Source organism: Rhinoderma darwinii, chromosome 3, assembly GCF_050947455.1.
Source record: "Rhinoderma darwinii isolate aRhiDar2 chromosome 3, aRhiDar2.hap1, whole genome shotgun sequence".
Classification (NCBI taxonomy): Eukaryota; Metazoa; Chordata; class Amphibia; order Anura; family Rhinodermatidae; genus Rhinoderma; species Rhinoderma darwinii.
Window position 1 is genome coordinate 304,502,838 of NC_134689.1, and position 17,577 is coordinate 304,520,414.

General features: G+C 39.3%; 1 protein-coding gene across 2 annotated transcripts in view; it reads right to left on the minus strand.

The window, feature by feature from the left end:
* RHCG (Rh family C glycoprotein) overlaps nucleotides 1–17,577 on the minus strand; it is a 138,028-nt gene that overhangs the window by 23,482 nt on the left and 96,969 nt on the right. For both annotated transcript variants that reach the window (XM_075855271.1, XM_075855272.1), the window contains exons 3-5: nucleotides 5,745–5,895; nucleotides 2,729–2,876; nucleotides 1,488–1,654 (exon numbers count right to left, since the gene is read on the minus strand). In XM_075855271.1, the coding sequence (XP_075711386.1) occupies nucleotides 1,488–1,654; nucleotides 2,729–2,876; nucleotides 5,745–5,895 (466 nt within the window). The remainder of the gene's footprint in view (nucleotides 1–1,487; nucleotides 1,655–2,728; nucleotides 2,877–5,744; nucleotides 5,896–17,577) is intronic.

Sequence of the window (17,577 nt, forward strand, 5' to 3'; positions counted from 1 at the left end):
CAGTCAGTGTTGCAATGTATTAGAGGATTGCAAATTCAAGTCCCCTAGTGGGAAAAAAAAAAGTTTGAACAAAGTTTATTGGAAAAAAAAAATCCAAAGTAAAAAAAAATATTTCCCCATTCAATAAAAAAAGGCTTTTATTGTGGAGCAATAGTAAAAGAGAAAAAAAACTATACTCATTTGGTATCGTTTTAAGGGCATGACCACACATGGCGGAATTCCTCCGCAACTGTCCGCATCAATGCCGCACCTAATCCGGGTTGCGGATTACGGCTGCGGATCTGCACAAAATGTGCAGAAAATTGATGCGGACTAGCTGCTGCGGACTGCGGGAAAAGTGCTTCCCTTCTCCCTATCAGTGCAGGATAGAGAGAAGGGACAGCACTTTCCCTAGTGAAAGTAAAAGAAATTCATACTTACCGCCCGTTGTCTTTATGACGCGTCCCTCCTTCGGCATCCAGCCCGACCTCCCTGGATGACGCGCCAGTCCATGTGACCGCTGCAGCCTGTGCTTGGCCTGTGATTGGCTGCAGCCGTCACTTACACTGAAACGTCATCCTGGGAGGCCGGACTGGAGACAGAAACAGGGAGTTCTCGGTAAGTACGAACTTCATTTTTTTTTACAGATACATGTATATTGGGATCGGTAGTCACTGTCCCGGGTGCAGAAACAGTTACTGCCGATCGCTTAACTCTTTCAGCACCCTGGACAGTGACTATTTACAGACGTCTCCTAGCAACGCTCCCGTCATTACGGGAGCCCCATTGACTTCCTCAGTCTGGCTGTAGACCTAGAAATACATAGGTCCAGCCAGAATGAAGAAATGTCAAGTTAAAAAAGCAAGACGCATCCGCAGCACACATGACATGTGCATGACAGCTGCGGACTTCATTGCGGAACTTTGAATCTCCATTGAAGTCAATGGAGAAATTCCGCCATGAGTCCGCCACTGCTCCGCAACAGACAGAGCATGCTGCGGACACCAAATTCCGCTCCGCAGCCTATGCTCCGCAGCGGAATTGTACGCATCGTGTAAACGAACACTGCTAAATTAAAGTGAAAGTCAATGGAGAAACGGCTCCGCTGCGGATTAACGCTGCGGAGTGTCCGCAGCGGAATTTAAGTGAAATTCCGCCATGTGTGAACCCGCCCTAAATCGGCAATACCAACGTTTTTTTCTATCCGAAAAAAAATAAAAGTTATTCAATAAATGATATGTAATCCAAAATGTTGCCATTAAAAAATAAAAATACAACTCATCCCACAAAAAAAGAGAAAATGGAAAAAAAAATTGCTCATGGAATGCGGTGATAAACTAAAAAATATCACTGCGTCCCGAATGGCCAAAAAAGGTATGGTCCTTCCAGGGTTGAGGTCAGTTTAAAAACATTTAATCATAGGGCATAGTTGATGATGTTAAAAGCCAAATTACTAACTTATTATAAGTCATGCATTATTAGGCTCATTGACCAAAGATGGGACTTACCATTTCTAATTTACCCTTTTTGTTTACCACACTGGAAATGGCAACAGTTGTGAGAACACAGGCCGCCAAAGAACAGTATGTGTTAATAGCAGCCCTATGCTGGGCATCTCCATGATTCGATAACGCTGAATTAAAGCTGGGCCAAAACATCCAAAGAAACAGGGTTCCTGTATTGACATAAATGATGCAAGTCATAACAAGTCACTGAATTTCTTTTCGTCCTGTCTTGAATCGAGGCCAAGTTAAAATGCTGCCTGCATTGGTCCGGCTGCAAGCAGAAGCGCACCAAACACAGAGAATTCCCTATGGCTACTACAAAAAGGGTAACCATCAGGAATCTGAATGATCTGTGGCCACCCTTACAGCCCTCCTGCCTAAAATCAGAAAAACCGCCACTAATGACAGTGTATTAGAGAACTACACATAATGCATTTCAGTCTTCTTACCACTATATTGGAGGAACAATTTATAGGGATTGTCCAGGTTGTAAATAAAAAAACATGGCTACTTTCTTCCAAAAACAGAACCACACCTGTCACTACACTTCTATAAATGGTTGATTCACAATGGAAGACTTCTTAATTATTATCTTAGTCTTAATTTGTCCTGCTCATTTCATATGTAATAAAATGGCTGTGCCCAAAGTTCACATCCAAGTAAAGTCGATAGGTGTGTGGAAGTTAAGGGTCAAATAGATAAGTGAGGCATGTAAGTGAATTGTCTTTACTTAGTTTATACCTGCTTGAATCTGCTAGTTAAATAGTAAACTCACACAGGAAATGTTTCTATTCTCTGAGTGTAGGAAATCAAGAAAATGTGAAATTTGTTAGGGTCTGTTCACATCAGTGTTCGGTTTCCGTCAGAAACACCTTTCCGTCGGATGAACCCATCAACGAAAAGGCAGACTGAAACCATAGCTTTTGTTTGCATTACCTTCGATTTCAATAGTAATGCTTCTGTTGCTAATGGTTTCCATTTTTCTCCGTTCCGTAAGGTTTACGTTTTTTTTTTACAGAATCAATAGCGCGTCGATGAAATCAATGGTAATGCAAATGGAAGCTATGGTTTTGGTTTGCCTTTCCGTTGATGGGTTTCTCCGACAGAAAGATCAGGCGGAACACATCAACTGAAACGCTGATGTGAACAGGCCCTTAATGACAAAACATTGTGAACTTTTTTCCCCTTCCACATGAAATATTAAAAAATATCTGAAGATATCATATGGAAAAAAATAAACTCACCAATCATAGAAAACAGATCAGCGTGATACTCTGATCCTTCCTTGTCGTTGTCTTTTTTAAGATTTGGACGGGCTAAGATCCAAGTGACTGTCAGTCCAAAATATGCCCCGAATGTGTGAATTGTCATGGAGCCACCAGCATCAATGACCTATGTTTTGATACAGAACTGACAGGTTAACTTTACAGGCTAGCCTATAAGATATGATGAGATTCCAGAAACATATTAGGACTACGAAGGACTTATTACAAAATATTAAAGGCTGACCAGTTTCAGACCACTAGAGTTCTTTTTGTAGCAGAGGGTCAAAGAAGCATAGTGGGAAAAATGGCAGCCTTGGTCTACCCCAGCCACTGCCCTATACACATGGATGGTCAGTTTGAATTGCCCATATTACCATTGCTGTAGTTCTTCACTGGTGGTGTCCACACCAATAAAGTTACTACTATGTCCTATGCTGCCCACCATTCTTGGCATTCACTTGAAGCTTTATGTTGCTGGCTTCAGCAGGGAGCTGATATTGTCGGCTGACTAGAGCACCTATCAGCTTATAAACTGTATCAACCTAGATACCGGCACTTTTCTGATTTCACCTCCTTGTCTACAAAGACCAAAAGCTGCTCCAAAATCACTAATAGGACTTGTTCACACAGCCCAGATTTGCTGAAGATTTTGCTTGCATTTTTTAAGTCAAAACCAGAATTGGATCCAAGAGAGCAGACCTTTCTTTATATACTTCTTCTGTTTATGCTCCGTTCCTGGTTTTGGCTTGAAAAATACTGGAAAAGTTTGCAGCAAATCTGCACTGTGTGAACAAGGCCAAATAGTTTGCTAATAACTATATATCAGCCTTAGGGTATGTTCACACGCACAATTAAAAACGGCTGAAAATTACGGAGCTGTTTTCAAGGAAAAACAGCCTTTGATTTCCAGCCGTTTTTTAAGCAGAAAATGTTTTTTGATGCTTTTTTCTAGCCATTTTTGGAGCTGTGTTTCAATTGTCCCTATGAAAAACAGCTCCGATAGACGGCTCAATAAGTGACATGCTCCTTCTTTTTACACAGCATTTTTTTTTCGTGCCGTTTTTCAAAACAGCGGCGTAAAAAAACCGCCCCGTCTGAACTAAACGCCATTTTTTCCCATTGATTTGGGAAGCTATTTGTCGGCGTTTAACTAGCGTTTTTAAAGGCACATTTAGAGACGTTTACGCCCCGAAATAAGCCTGAAGACACTGCGTGTGAACATACCCTTAGGGTATGCCTGGCACCCAAGGCTTGTGACCACCACAAATCAATATGAACTATATAGCAGAATCACTTAGACATTGTATATGTATATTATTGTATAATATATTATTATACAGTATGTTGTTAGATTACTTTATATATGGAACTGTTATTTAGTCACTGTATTTTGTAAATATTTGAGTACTGTATGGGGGTATTAACTTAGGTATTTTGAGGCACTGTATAGTGTATCATTTTTGCAGTGTATGAGTTATATTTGCAAATGTATGGAACTGTTATTTAGGCACTATCCTGTATGACAATAATAATTAGTCACCGAATGGTATAGTTATTTGTACCCTGTATGAAAGGATACCATATGGGGGCACCAACAGAAGTTACTACAAAGGGCACCATCCAATCTAATACTGGTCCTGCTATATATTACAAAGTTCCTTCATTTTTACTCCTCCACAATTGGCCAAAGTATCCCAAAATGGAAATTCACTTTAAATCTATGCAACAAATGCTTGAAAAAAATAATTAAATTCCTGTTTAAGTTAAACATGACATCGATTTTCCAGTTTGTAGGCATGTATTTGTTTAAAACATGTTTATGTAGAGATAATCCAACCTCTTATTATGTAACAATTTTATAGTGTTTAATAATTGATTCCAATTTATCATAGGTGTGAAAACTAAATTAATTGCACAAAATTAAAGTTTTATTATCGATAGGTGTAAACTATTACAAATATTACAGATGCTTGACAAGGTGTCAGAAGTGATTTATTTGTACAGGATCAACTCCCAGTCCTTAATAAAAAGAAAATTATTTAAATGAGATGCCAGCATCTAACAATTTGCTCATCTTTCCTCCACCTAAATGACACTCTGCAGTTTGGTGCTGTAATTATTTTTTATGAGACTAGGCCTGTTTTTATCTATTTCAACAGTACAATTTCCATCACCAATAATCATGAGAGATATTGTACCGTTGAAATAGGTAATAAGGGCTCTTGCACACGACAGTGTGTGCCGCCCGAATCCCCTCCGTAATCTGTGGAAAGATAGGACATGTTCTATCTTTCCACAGATTGGAGAGTCGGGTCTGTTTTCATAGACCTGATTCACCCACTGAAGTGAACGGGTCCGTGAAAACTATCGGGTGCTACTCGGATGCCGTGAAAACTATCGGGTTCTACTCGGATAACGTGAAAACAGCCCAAGTGGCACTCGGTCGTGTGCAAGAGCCCTAAGTGGCTCACTATGCCTGTTCATGTGTAATGGTTAATTTCCTGTGTGGTGGCGCTGCTGGGAATTAAACGCTTGCCGTCAGATTCTCCCACAGATTGCAACTGCATGCAGTGTTGTTCTATCTGGATGTGGATGCTGGACCGGTGCACAAAGTCCACAACTTTGTCATCAGTTGTGTCTAGCTCAGGCATAACTCAACTGGCCAGACGCAACTCATGTACATATGTGAACCTGGCCTTAGAGCTAAACTTTCAGATGACTTCTCTTACTGTGAGGTGTAGATAACCTGCTGTCTTTTTCCAAAGGCAAAAACTAGAATTATTAAATCAGCTAAGATTAAGAATTGAGAAGACATGATGTATCAGTACAAAATAAGTAAAGAAAAGTATTTGAAAAATTACTCAACATTTAAAGTAGATTTATATTGGGAAATGTTTTTTAAAGTGGCTGAAGCAGGATTTATAACAAATCAATTTATGAAATAGAGGCTTTAGGTTTACATACATAGAAAAGGGAAATTAAACTTGTATCTTACATGAAGCTTTTCTAGAAGAATGAATTCATTCACAGCGAAGAGGGTCACTTGAAAGAGAGTCATTAGCAGCAGTTGCACAGGGCTAATCTTCCCCAGAACTCCTCCAAATGCAATGCACACAGATCCCACACAGAAGTCGGCATTGATTAGACTGAAAGAGAATACATACAAATGATGAATACAAAGCTCTGAACACAATGGCCCACATCACTAATGCTGTCTAATAATTAGACAGCGAACACTTAGACCAACATTTTAACTCGTTCTCACAAGCCAAACCTATTTCTAGCATTAAAATTGCACCACATGGCTCCAAACTGCGCCAATGTTCCCTAAAATTAGTGCATTTCTCTACACGTTCTAGACCCAGACACAGTAGTAAATCTGCCCTATTAATGTTTAATAGCGAACATATTATTTGCATTTCTGCATTTAACACACTTAGGGCCTGTTCACATCAGTGTTGGCTTTCCTTTCCGGGGGGTTCCGTCGGGTGTACCCCGCAAAGGAAAGTCAAACTGAAACCACAGCTTCCGTTTCCATCACCATTGATATCAATGGTGATGGAAACATTGCTAATGGTTTCCGTTCGTCACCATTCCGGCAGGTTTCCGTTTTAATGACGGAATCAATAGCGGAGTCGAAAAAACGTAAACCTGCCAGAATGGTGACGAATGGAAACCATTAGCAATGTTTCCGTCACCATTGATATCAATGGTGACAGAAACGGAGGCTGTGGTTTCAGTTGGACTTTCCGTTGCGGGGTTCACCCGACGGAAACCTCGGACGGAACCCCGTAACGGAAAGCGAACGGTGATGTGAACAGGCCCTTAAACAGTAGTAGTTTAATAACTTTATAATTATCAGAACTTATGCAAAAGAAAAATGGAGTAGTTGCCTCTAGCAACCAATCAGGTTCAAGCGCTCATTTTTCAGAGGCCTTTTCGAAAATAAAAGAAGAAATCTAATTGGTTTCTATGGGCAACTACTCCACTTTTCTTTTGCTGTAATTTTCATAAATCTCCCACTTTTTCAGTTTCCCTTTGAGCATTCTGAAGGGTGTGTGTTTCGGTTGCCCAGCAACTATTTGACTTGCTGTCTTGGTGACCACCAGTTCAGTACACGGTAGCTATAGTTCTGTACAAGAAATCATGCTTCTTGAGGACACACACATAGAAAGTGCTAGAGCAAGATTGTAAGCTATATGCTATATGTGTACTAAGAGGGTTTGAAATACCCTGCAGCTGCTCTCTTTTATTACCTGAATTGCTCTCACTCACAAAGGGAGCAGTTCAGTCCTCAGGGAATTTCTCTAAGAGGACATTTCTAATTAGCTATAACAACTACGCCTGTTTTGCCTATATTGCATATACAGCATATAGTTAAGTAACATTTAATCTTCTATATATGGACACATAACAAGTTTAAACTTGACATTGTAACCATTGTAATCTCTGCTGCACCTGAGAGTTAACTGTAAACAAAAAGGAGTATCCTTTCATCCTTCAGGTATATTATTTGCGTTTGTGATGAATAAGTATATGCTAATATCCATAATCATGAATTTCTTACATTGTGTAATAAAATGCCTATTAATCCTGTGATAATATCATTATCATCTTCCTGGGTTAAGAACTGGTTCAAAGATCTTTAGTACAACAACAATGCTATTGACCTTTAGAACTAGTAGTAGGTGTCCTGGGGGAGAAAAGTGACCTTTCAGGATGTTACTGGTGACCTGGGGGCAGCTGACATAAACACAGGTACGTACTACTCCACAAGTTGAAGTTGTCAAAGGTAAAGGTTTTCACACGGTGTTGTGCAATTAGTGGAACAGAGGGCAAAGTATTTTTACATTACATAAACAACAGTTTTTTCTCCTCTGTTTTTACCAAAATTATTTTACTGTCCCCGTATCTTGAAGGGGATGTCTATTTTTTTAAAAAAAATTTTTGTAATTCATTGAATAGGAATTCATACCGTTTTCTAATATATATGTACAAGAAATTCTGCTCCAATACCTTTCTTATAAGGGCACGTTCAGACGTGGCAGAGTTTTTCCGCTGCAAATGGTGCAGATTTTGGGCAATTACGTAACGAATCTGCACCAACATTTGCATATTTGACAGGTAATTCAGACGTTGCTGAAAACACAGCGGACTTGCCACAGATTTCAGTTTTTGCATTGCAAAGGCTGAAATCCGCAGTGAAATTCCGCTTCTTCTCCGCAACAGTCAGTGCATGCTGCGGAGGGAAAATTCCGCCCCTGCAGCCTATGGTCCGCAGCGGAGTTTTCCGCAACGTCTCAACTAACTTGCCTCAAAATGTATAGAAACAAATGTCCAAATGTCAAAAACGTCCGCTGGAGAATTCCACAGCAATTTCGCCACGTCTTAACGTGCCCTAACAGTAGAGTTGGCCCCCGTCTCTTCACAGTAGAGTGATAGATTCAACAGATTAGTCCTCTTTAATGCATCCATGAGCTAACTAAATATGACATCAGTCATGTGACAACCCCCATACACACATCATGTGACTACTAGCATTCAATTAACAACAGGGTCACCTGACATACATGTGTTGGGACACATCCATGGAGTAAGTGCATAGGAATAATGAAAAGCAACTATTTCACTGTGCGTATATTTACTTGTATAACATTGCTGTCTATCTCTAGGTCATGTTGTTATGTTGTTAACATAGTTAAAAAGTAACTCGTTTCATAAATCCTTTCACATGTCATAGTGACATATTAGAAATTTTGATCAGTGGGGATTCGGGTGCTGAGACCCCCACAAATCATTAAACCGAAGAGGAAGAAGCACCCAGCCAAGTGCAGTGCCCCATCTGCTGTAATATGATAACTTTGTCTCTTTTCGACTTAACTTGGTAAGACAGAGTTAGCTGAAGATGGGCTGATAGACTTTCTATATGCCCGTCTTCTGCTTACCGCTCCCCTTCGAGAAGAGTCGACGTGAGCCAAAGTTGTCTCATTACAGCTACTGGGGGCGGGGGGGGGGGGGGGAGGATTAATTCTGCTCAGAGCCCAATGCCAGCAGCACAGATTAGCAGCAGCACCAGTGGGAACAGAGAGAAGTAAAAAAAGATGAGAATTTTATTATTATATGAGAGAAACACTACAAATTACTTTAAAACAACATTAACAGCATTTCTGTACATTGGTTTGGAAATGATCTGCGGGATAACCCCTTAAATGTATCTAAAGGACTGTTATGTATAAATACAACTTGACGTTTCCTTTGAGTTCGAGATAGAGGACTGTCTAGGGTGTGATTTAAACTGGACGCCAACTGTACATAAATTCTTGAACAGTCAAAAAAAATTTCGACACTTTTTCCCCAATGTTCGTAAACAAATATATGTGTACTTGATTTTTTTTTTTTAGGCTTGTCGGCCTTGTACAGGTTATTGTAATTATTATCATGTTACAGTTCACAGTATGTGTAGCTCATGTGTTCATATCAGTATTTGATCTATAAACATATATTACTTCTTTATTATTCATTACAATTTTTCAATTTTGTCCATGAACAATGTTGGCTGTCTTTGATTTTTTAATAAATTGTCCAGAAAAAAAAACAAAAAAAGAAAAATCAGGTTGGTCATCCTGCACAAACCCTCATGGTGAACTGTCTATACCAGAATGGCAAGCCACATTTGCCTGCTGTCTCTAGGTTAGGCTAGATCTTGGCCCTTGGTTGCTGTTTGGCCAGGTTGCTGTATCTGGAGACTATAATAATATTTGTGAATAAATGACTGGCCCTTATACCAACTTGGATTGTGGTATTGATGCATTTTTTTTTTATTAAAGAATGTGGCAATCTATGATCTGCAGTGGCTAGCCAAAATATTCCCCCCCCCCCCCCTTTTCATGTTTTGTTGCATTACAACCTGGAATTCAAATGGATTTTAAATTTTATTTTATGCAATGGACTTGGCAAAACAGTCAAAATTGGAGTAAAATGGAAAAAATACCTTGTTTAAAAATATTAATAATAATAACGAACAACTGAAAGTTGTGAGTGCATATATATATATTTCCCTCTTTGCAATGAAACCCCTAAATAAGGTCTGGTCAAGCCAATTAACTTTGGAAGTCACATAATTAGTTGAATAAGTTCCCCCTGTGTGCAATCAAAGTGTCACATGATCTGTCACATGATAGTATAAATACACCTGTTCTGAAAGGTGAGTCAAGGTCAGAGACAAAATTGTGGAGAAGTATAATAGATTATCATTTTTTTTCCAAACTTTGAACATATCACAGTGTACCAATAAATCCAATATAACAAAATGAACAGAATATGGCACAACTACAAACCTGACAAGAGAAGGCCGCCAAAAGTGTTTTTGATATTTGCGAGCGTTTTTTGAAGTGCATTTTGAAGCATTTTTGCAGCATATTTTAAGGCGTATTATCGAAGCGGTTTTTGTAGTGTCAATGGAAAATCAGCTTGTAAAACGCTTCAAGAAGTGACTTGTCACTTCTTTTTTACGAGGCGTATATTTTTGCGAGGCATTTTTTTAATTTAGCAGCTTAAAAATATGCCCCATCTGAACTTCACAGTGTATTTCCCATTGAAATTTATGTAAAACTGTGTGCAGGCATATTTCAAGTGTATTTTGCAGCATAATACAAGTGTTTTACACTCCGAAATATGCCTTAAAATAATCAGTGTGAACATACCCTTAGAATGAGTCCTTAGCTGACATGTTGAAGCAGTCAGTCTGACTTGGTTATTTACTAAAGGCAGTTAATTATTAGGTTATTCAGCTTTGTACTTTATACATTGTTGGAGTTGCAACATGCACGTGTAAAACACAAATTAATTAAAATTGTGAAACTAGATGAGTCTATGATGAGGTGACTCATTAGGGATTAGCTGAAAGGCTTGCACTAATAGGAGGTCATTGAGATAGTAACCTTTCTGTTCTCAAAAAAGTGACATTATTTCTTGTCATAGTGATGTTTGGGCCTCACCATTGGTCTAAGTCCATGCCAGAATTAAAAATGTATCTAAATTTATCTTTCATATGTCTCCTGAACCGAGTATAACATTAACGGGTTTGTCCACTCCCGAAAAATTGATGGCCTATCGTCAGGATAATTTAGTCAACATTTTTCAGTGAAATGAAAAAAAAAATACCTTGTATAATAATAATAATAATAGAAAAAACAGAGAAGTTGTGAGTGAATATTTATTTGCCCCCTAACCCCTAAATAAGGTCTGGTCAAACCATCAGTGGTTGAATAATGTCTACCCTGTGTGCAATCAAAGTGTCACATGATCTGTCACATGATGTCAGTATAAATACACCGATTCCGAAAGGCCCCTGATCTGCAACTCCACTAAGCAAGAAACATAAGGATGAAGGAGCTCCCCAAACAGGTGAGAGACAAAGCTGTGACGTAGTATTGATTAGGGTTCGGTTACAAAAAAATATCCCGAACTCTGAACATCCCATGGAGTACTATTAAATACATGACAGAAGATTCTGTGATCAGATGAGACAAAAAGTACATTTTTTGTCCATCACAGTGAATGCTATGTCTGGTGCAACCCCAACACTTCCCATCATGGTGGTGGCAGCATCATGCTGTGGGATTCTTTTCATCGGTAGAGGTTCACCTTTGAGCAGGTTAATAACCCTAAACATACTGCTAAAATCACACTGGAGTTGTTTTTATGGGAAACATTTAACCCGTTAGGGACCGCCAATACACCTTTTAACGGTGGCCACTAACAGGCTTTATTCTGATGAATATGCTTTTTTACCGGCACTGCATCAGGATAAGTAAATAGAGCAGGGAGCCGTCAAATCTCCCTGCTCTCAGCCGCCAGAGGCAGCAGAGGGCTGGTGGCGTCCCTGCTGTGCCGTGTGAGATCGATATTAGTATCGATCTCACCCGTTTAACCCCTCAGATGCGGTGCACAATAGCGTGCACCGCATCTGAGTGGTTTTGGAGAGAGGGAGGGAGCTCCCTCTCATCCCACTGACACCCGGCGATAAGATCGCCAAGTGTCTGTGTCTCCAATGGCAGCCTGGGGCCTAATAAAAGCCCCCAGGTCTGCCTGGAGCGAATGCCTGCTAGATCATGCCGGAGGCATGACCTAGCAGTTGCCTGTCCGTTTTAAACGGACAGGCAGTAATACACTGCAATACAAAAGTATTGCAGTGTATTATAATAGCGATCGGAGAATCGCATATTAAAGTCCCCTAGTGGGACTAGTAAAAAAGTAAAAAAAAAGTTTAATAAAGTTAATTAAAAACAAAATATGAAAAAAAATGAAAAACACATTATCGCCGCATCCGTAACGACCCCGACTATAAATCTATTACATTATTTAACCCGCACGGTGAACGCCGTAAAAAATGTAATAAAAAACTATGGAAAAATTGCTGTTTTCTGTGAATCCTGACTTAAAAAAAATGTGATAAAAAGTGAGCAAAAAGTCGCATCTACTCCAAAATGGTACCAATAAAAACGACAAGTCTTCCCGCAAAAAAAAAAAAGCCCTCATACAACTGCATCGGCGGAACAGTAAAAAAGTTATGGTTCTTCAAATATGGAGACACAAAAACAAATAATTCTGAAAAAAAAGTGTTTTTACTGTGTAAAAGTAGTAAAACATACAAAAACTATACATATTTGGTATCGTTGCAATCGTAACAACCCGCTGAATAAAGTCATTGTGTTATTTATACCACAAGGTAAACAGTGTAGATTTAAGACGCGAAAAAGAGTGGCGAAATTTCAGGTTTTTTCCTATTCCCCCCCCCAAAAAAAGTTTATAAAAGTTAAAGAGGCTCTGTCACCAGATTTTCAAACCCCTATCTCGTATTGCAGCAGATCGGCGCTGCAATGTAGATTACAGTAAAGTTTTGTTTTTTTTCAAAAACGAGCATTTTTGGCCAAGTTATGAGCATTTTTATATTTATGCAAATGAGCCTTTCTTAAAGGAACAGTGTCATCACAAATAATTTTTTTATATGTTAAAGATGTTAGTGCTTTAATAAAAACGTTTATTTTCATTTGTGTGTTTGTGTTTTACTGTTTCTTATTTTTACACTTTTTTCTTCCCTATGGGGGCTGCCATTTTTTGTTCCATTTCTGTGTGTGTCGATTAACGACACACACAGACATGGAGTACGGCAGCCACAGTCCCATAGGGACTGTGAACGGCTCCCGTCCCATTGACTGCCGTGTACGGCGTCTGTGTGGGAACTGCGCATGCGCCGCTCCCACACAGTCCTATTCGAAATTGGCGCCGTCCGGCGCCATTTTCCTGTGGACCGGAAGTCGCGGCCGGACAGTAATATTACTACTTCCGGTCGCGGCTTCCGGACTTGTGCACATGGAACAGCGGCAGCAAAGGGAGCGGACGGGCCGGAGGGAGCCGCGGCGGCAGGAGCAGGTAAGAGATTTCAATGTATGTTAGTGTTTGTGTGTGTTTACTACTGTATGTAAACCTACTACACTGTGGGTTACCTCAAAAAATGGCGACACACAGTGTAGGAGGTTAAACCTTTCAAACCCCTCGTTTATCCCGGCACTAGCCAGGATAAAGGAGGGGGGGATGCTGAGAGCTCACTAGAGCGAGGGCTTTTAACCCAATGTTGCAATGCTGCAATTTTGGGAACTAGCTCCATCTAGTGACCAAAAATGGGTAGTATTATAAATTAGAATTAATTTATAATATTTCCTGACTATTTCCTGACTCGTGAAAAAAATAAAAAAAATTTGAACCATGTTTAATCACCCACACACTAAATGTTTAATTTTTTAAAAAAAAACATGTTTTTCTGGCAACACATTCCCTTTAAGTACAACTGGGCGTGTTTAAAGTTATGTCCAACTGGGTGTGTATTGTGTGTGTACATCTGGGCGTTTTTACTTGTTTTACTAGCTGGGCGTTGTGAATAGAAGTGTATGATGCTGACGAATCAGCATCATCCACTTCTCTTCGTTACCACCCAGCTTCTGGCAGTTCACAGACACACAGCGTGTTCTCGAGAGATCACGCTGTGACGTCACTTCCTGCCCCAGGTCCTGCATCGTGTCGGACGAGCGAGGACACATCGGCACCAGGCGACAGAGGCTACAGTTGATTCTGCAACAGAATCGGCGTTTGCAGGTAAGTCGATGTAGCCTCTGTCGCCTGGTGCCGATGTGTCCTCGCTCGTCCGACACGATGCAGGACCTGGGGCAGGAAGTGACGTCACAGCGTGATCTCTCGAGAACACGCTGTGTGTCTGTGCACTGCCAGAAGCTGGGTGTTAACGAAGAGAAGTGGATGATGCTGATTCGTCAGCATCATACACTTCCATTCACAACGCCCAGCTAGTAAAACAAGTAAACACACCCAGATGTACACACACAATACACGTCCACTTGGACTTAATCTTAAACACGCCCAGTTGTACTTAAGAAAAGCTCATTTGCATAAATATAAAAATGCTCATAACTTGGCCAAAAATGCTCGTTTTTGAAAAAAAAACAACGTTACTGTAATCTACATTGCAGCGCCGATCTGCTGCAATACGAGATAGGGGTTTGAAAATCTGGTGACAGAGCCTCTTTAATCAATAAATAATATGTACCTCAAAAGGGTGCTATTAAAAAATACAACTTGTCCCGCAAAAAACAAGACCTTATATAGCTATGTCGACCCAAAAATAAAAAAGTTATAGCTCTTGGAATGCGACGATGGAAAACCGTAAAAAATGGCTTGGTCATTACGTTTTAAAATAGGCTGGTCATTAAGGGGTTAAAGGTCTTGGCACTGCCTAGTCAAAGCCCAGACCTCAATACAATTGAGAACTTGTGGCATGACTTGAAGACTGCTGCAACCTATCTAACTTGAAGGATTTGAGCAGTTTTTCCTGCAAGAATGGGCAAAAATCCCAGTGTCTAGATGTGCTAAACTAATAGAGACATATCCCTAGAAACTTGCATCTGTAGTTGCAGCAAAAGGTGACCCCACAAAGTATTGCATTTCTCGGGGTGAATACGCACATTAAGGTTTTCTGTTTTTTTGTCGTAATTATTGTTTACGTCACAGTAGAAAATATTTTGCTCCTTCAAAGTGGTTGCCATGTTCTGTAAATCAAATTGTACAAACCCCCCAAAAATATATTCTAATTCAAGGTTGTAATGCAAGAAAACAGAATAATCACCAAGGGGATGAATACATTCAAAAGGCACTGTAAAACATAACATCCTGTCTGCCTGCAGCCACCACTAGAGGTTGATTAGAAGATCACTGCGTATGTATTATTATTAAGTAAAATGTATAAATAGTACGCAGCAAGATTCAAAGCTCCCCCTAGTGGTGACTGCAGACAGCCAGAATGTTATCTTTTAAATCTATGTTTAAGCAGGGGACTTGTAACTAAAAAGTTTTAACCACCATATTGAAAATATTTAGATAGAAAAAAACAAAACAGTGTTTAAAGATGGACATTTACTTCAATATCAGATTGACCTCATATTTACCTTTATCAATGGTGGAAAATGTACTACATACTCCCTGATTTATTTTAAGAGCCAATCACTATTCCATAGACTTAAATAGAAAATGACCAAAAAAGATAGTCGCAAGCAATACATTTTTTTGCACACTGGCTCTCCAGCTCCTAGGATTTGTTCAGCCTTAACATCGATGTTTTAGACCAATGAGTATACATATAACATATCTTACTCTAACCTTCTGCCATTTTGAAAACCAGCATCATGAATGCCACTTAAAAAGGAAGGAAGTCATCAGGAACGTGACCTAAATATTACCCATAGTGTAATGAAAAAAAGTTAGTGGACAAACAAAGATGACACAGGATCTGGGTCATGCTCACTTAGTTATTGAAGAATTTGAAGGCTCTAGGGTGCCATATGTTGTGCTGTATCACCCAAACAATAGATTTTTGGCTGGACACAATGGAGCTTTGTCTTTTGGCATTGCATTTAATGTTGGAAAAATCTTCTTACAAAGAACTTTGTCACTATTTCCCTAAGTTGACATAGTATTGTAATACTGCAAATCTTAGAAACCACATTGTTAACCCTTTTTCCCTGCATGCATTCTGGGCCTTAATGACCAAGCAATTTTTTTCTTTTTTCCATTCACAGTGCAATAACTTTTTTATTTTCCCATCAACATGGCTGTATGAGGACTTGTTTTTTTGCAGGATGAGTTTTTTTTTTTAATGCCACAATTTTGGGGTATATAGAATTTTTGATGAACTTTTATTAACTTTTTTTGCTGGGTATATAAATAAAAAGCAATTTAGCCATTGTTCTATGCATTTTAAATTTATCTCGTTCAACATGCGGCCTAAATATCATGTTACCTTTATTCTATGGGTTGGTACAATTACGATGATACCAAATATGCATAGTTTTTTTTATGTCTTTTACTACTTTTGCAGAATAAAAACCCTTTTGAACTAAAATAAATTTATTTAGCATCGCCGCTTTCCAAGAGCCATAGCTTTTTAATCTTTCCGTCGATGTCGCCATATGAGGGCTTGTTTTTTGCGGGACTTCATTGCTACCATTTTGGGGTACATGGGACTTATTGATAAGCCTTTATTATTATTTTTTGGGAGGGGATGAAAAAAAATAGCAATTTTGACGTTGTTTTTTTGCGTTTTTTTTTTTACGCCATTCGCCTTGCGGTTTAAATAATATGCAACCTTGCGGCGATAGCATATATGTATAGTTTTAATTAATTTTTTACACTTTTACTAAATAAAACCACTTTTTATGAAAAAAAAAATGGTTTTATTTTTTTTCTGTATACCATTATTAATAATTTTTATTTCACATTAATTCTTTTTTCAGTCCCACAAGGGATCTCACTGTGTGATCTTTTGATCGCCTATATAATGCTTTGGTATACTTAGTATAAAACTGACAGGCAATCAATTAGGCTGTGCCTCTGGCACGGCCTAATAGGCATTTAGGCAGGGCAGGAATGGGGTCTTTTGTTCAGCCCCCGGCTGCCATGGCAACACATTGAAGGCACGCAATCGCACTTGCGAGCCGCCGAATGGTGACTGAGGGAGCTCCCTCCTTCTGTAAACTACTCAGATGCAGCGGTCGCTAATGACCATGGCATCTGAGGTTGTTAAACAGTCACGATCAAAGGAAAGTTCGATCACTACCATTAGAGCAGGAGCCCGGCTGTCAGGAGACAGCCGAGCACCCGCTCCAGCCTGCACAGGACACCCACGCAGGACTTTGTTTAGGCCGCCGTAAAAAGGCGGCAGCAACCTAGAATAAAGCCGCAGATACAACTTATCACGGTGGTAATTAAACCGCCGTGATAAGTTGTATCTGTGGTCATTAAGGGGTTAAAAAGTGCACATGAAGTTATCCGATTGAAACATTGGATAATATGGGAAAACTATCATGGAATAACTGTGGAAGGATTAAAAATCAAAATGGATTTTACTATAAGTGGTTGCATGGCATCCTTTCTATTTGAGATTTTATAGTTGTATTTAAGTTATTGCAACATAGTAATGTAATGATTGAATCAACGTAACGAAGTGCTTCCTGAGTGGTGGCTGCATTATTAACTTTACATATTCAGCTCATTTCAAAATCTTCATCTTTATATGCTATTGATGCCCCTGTGTCCAGCTCAAAATTTCAATTTCTGATATGCACTTATTTAAACGATAATATCTTTGTAACCGCTTTGAATATCACAACTATTTTTACTTTGTTTTTACAAGACTTATGAGGCTTTCATTTTGTAGATTAGTTTAACAAATTCCATGTTTTGAATCTTTATTATGAGCAGAC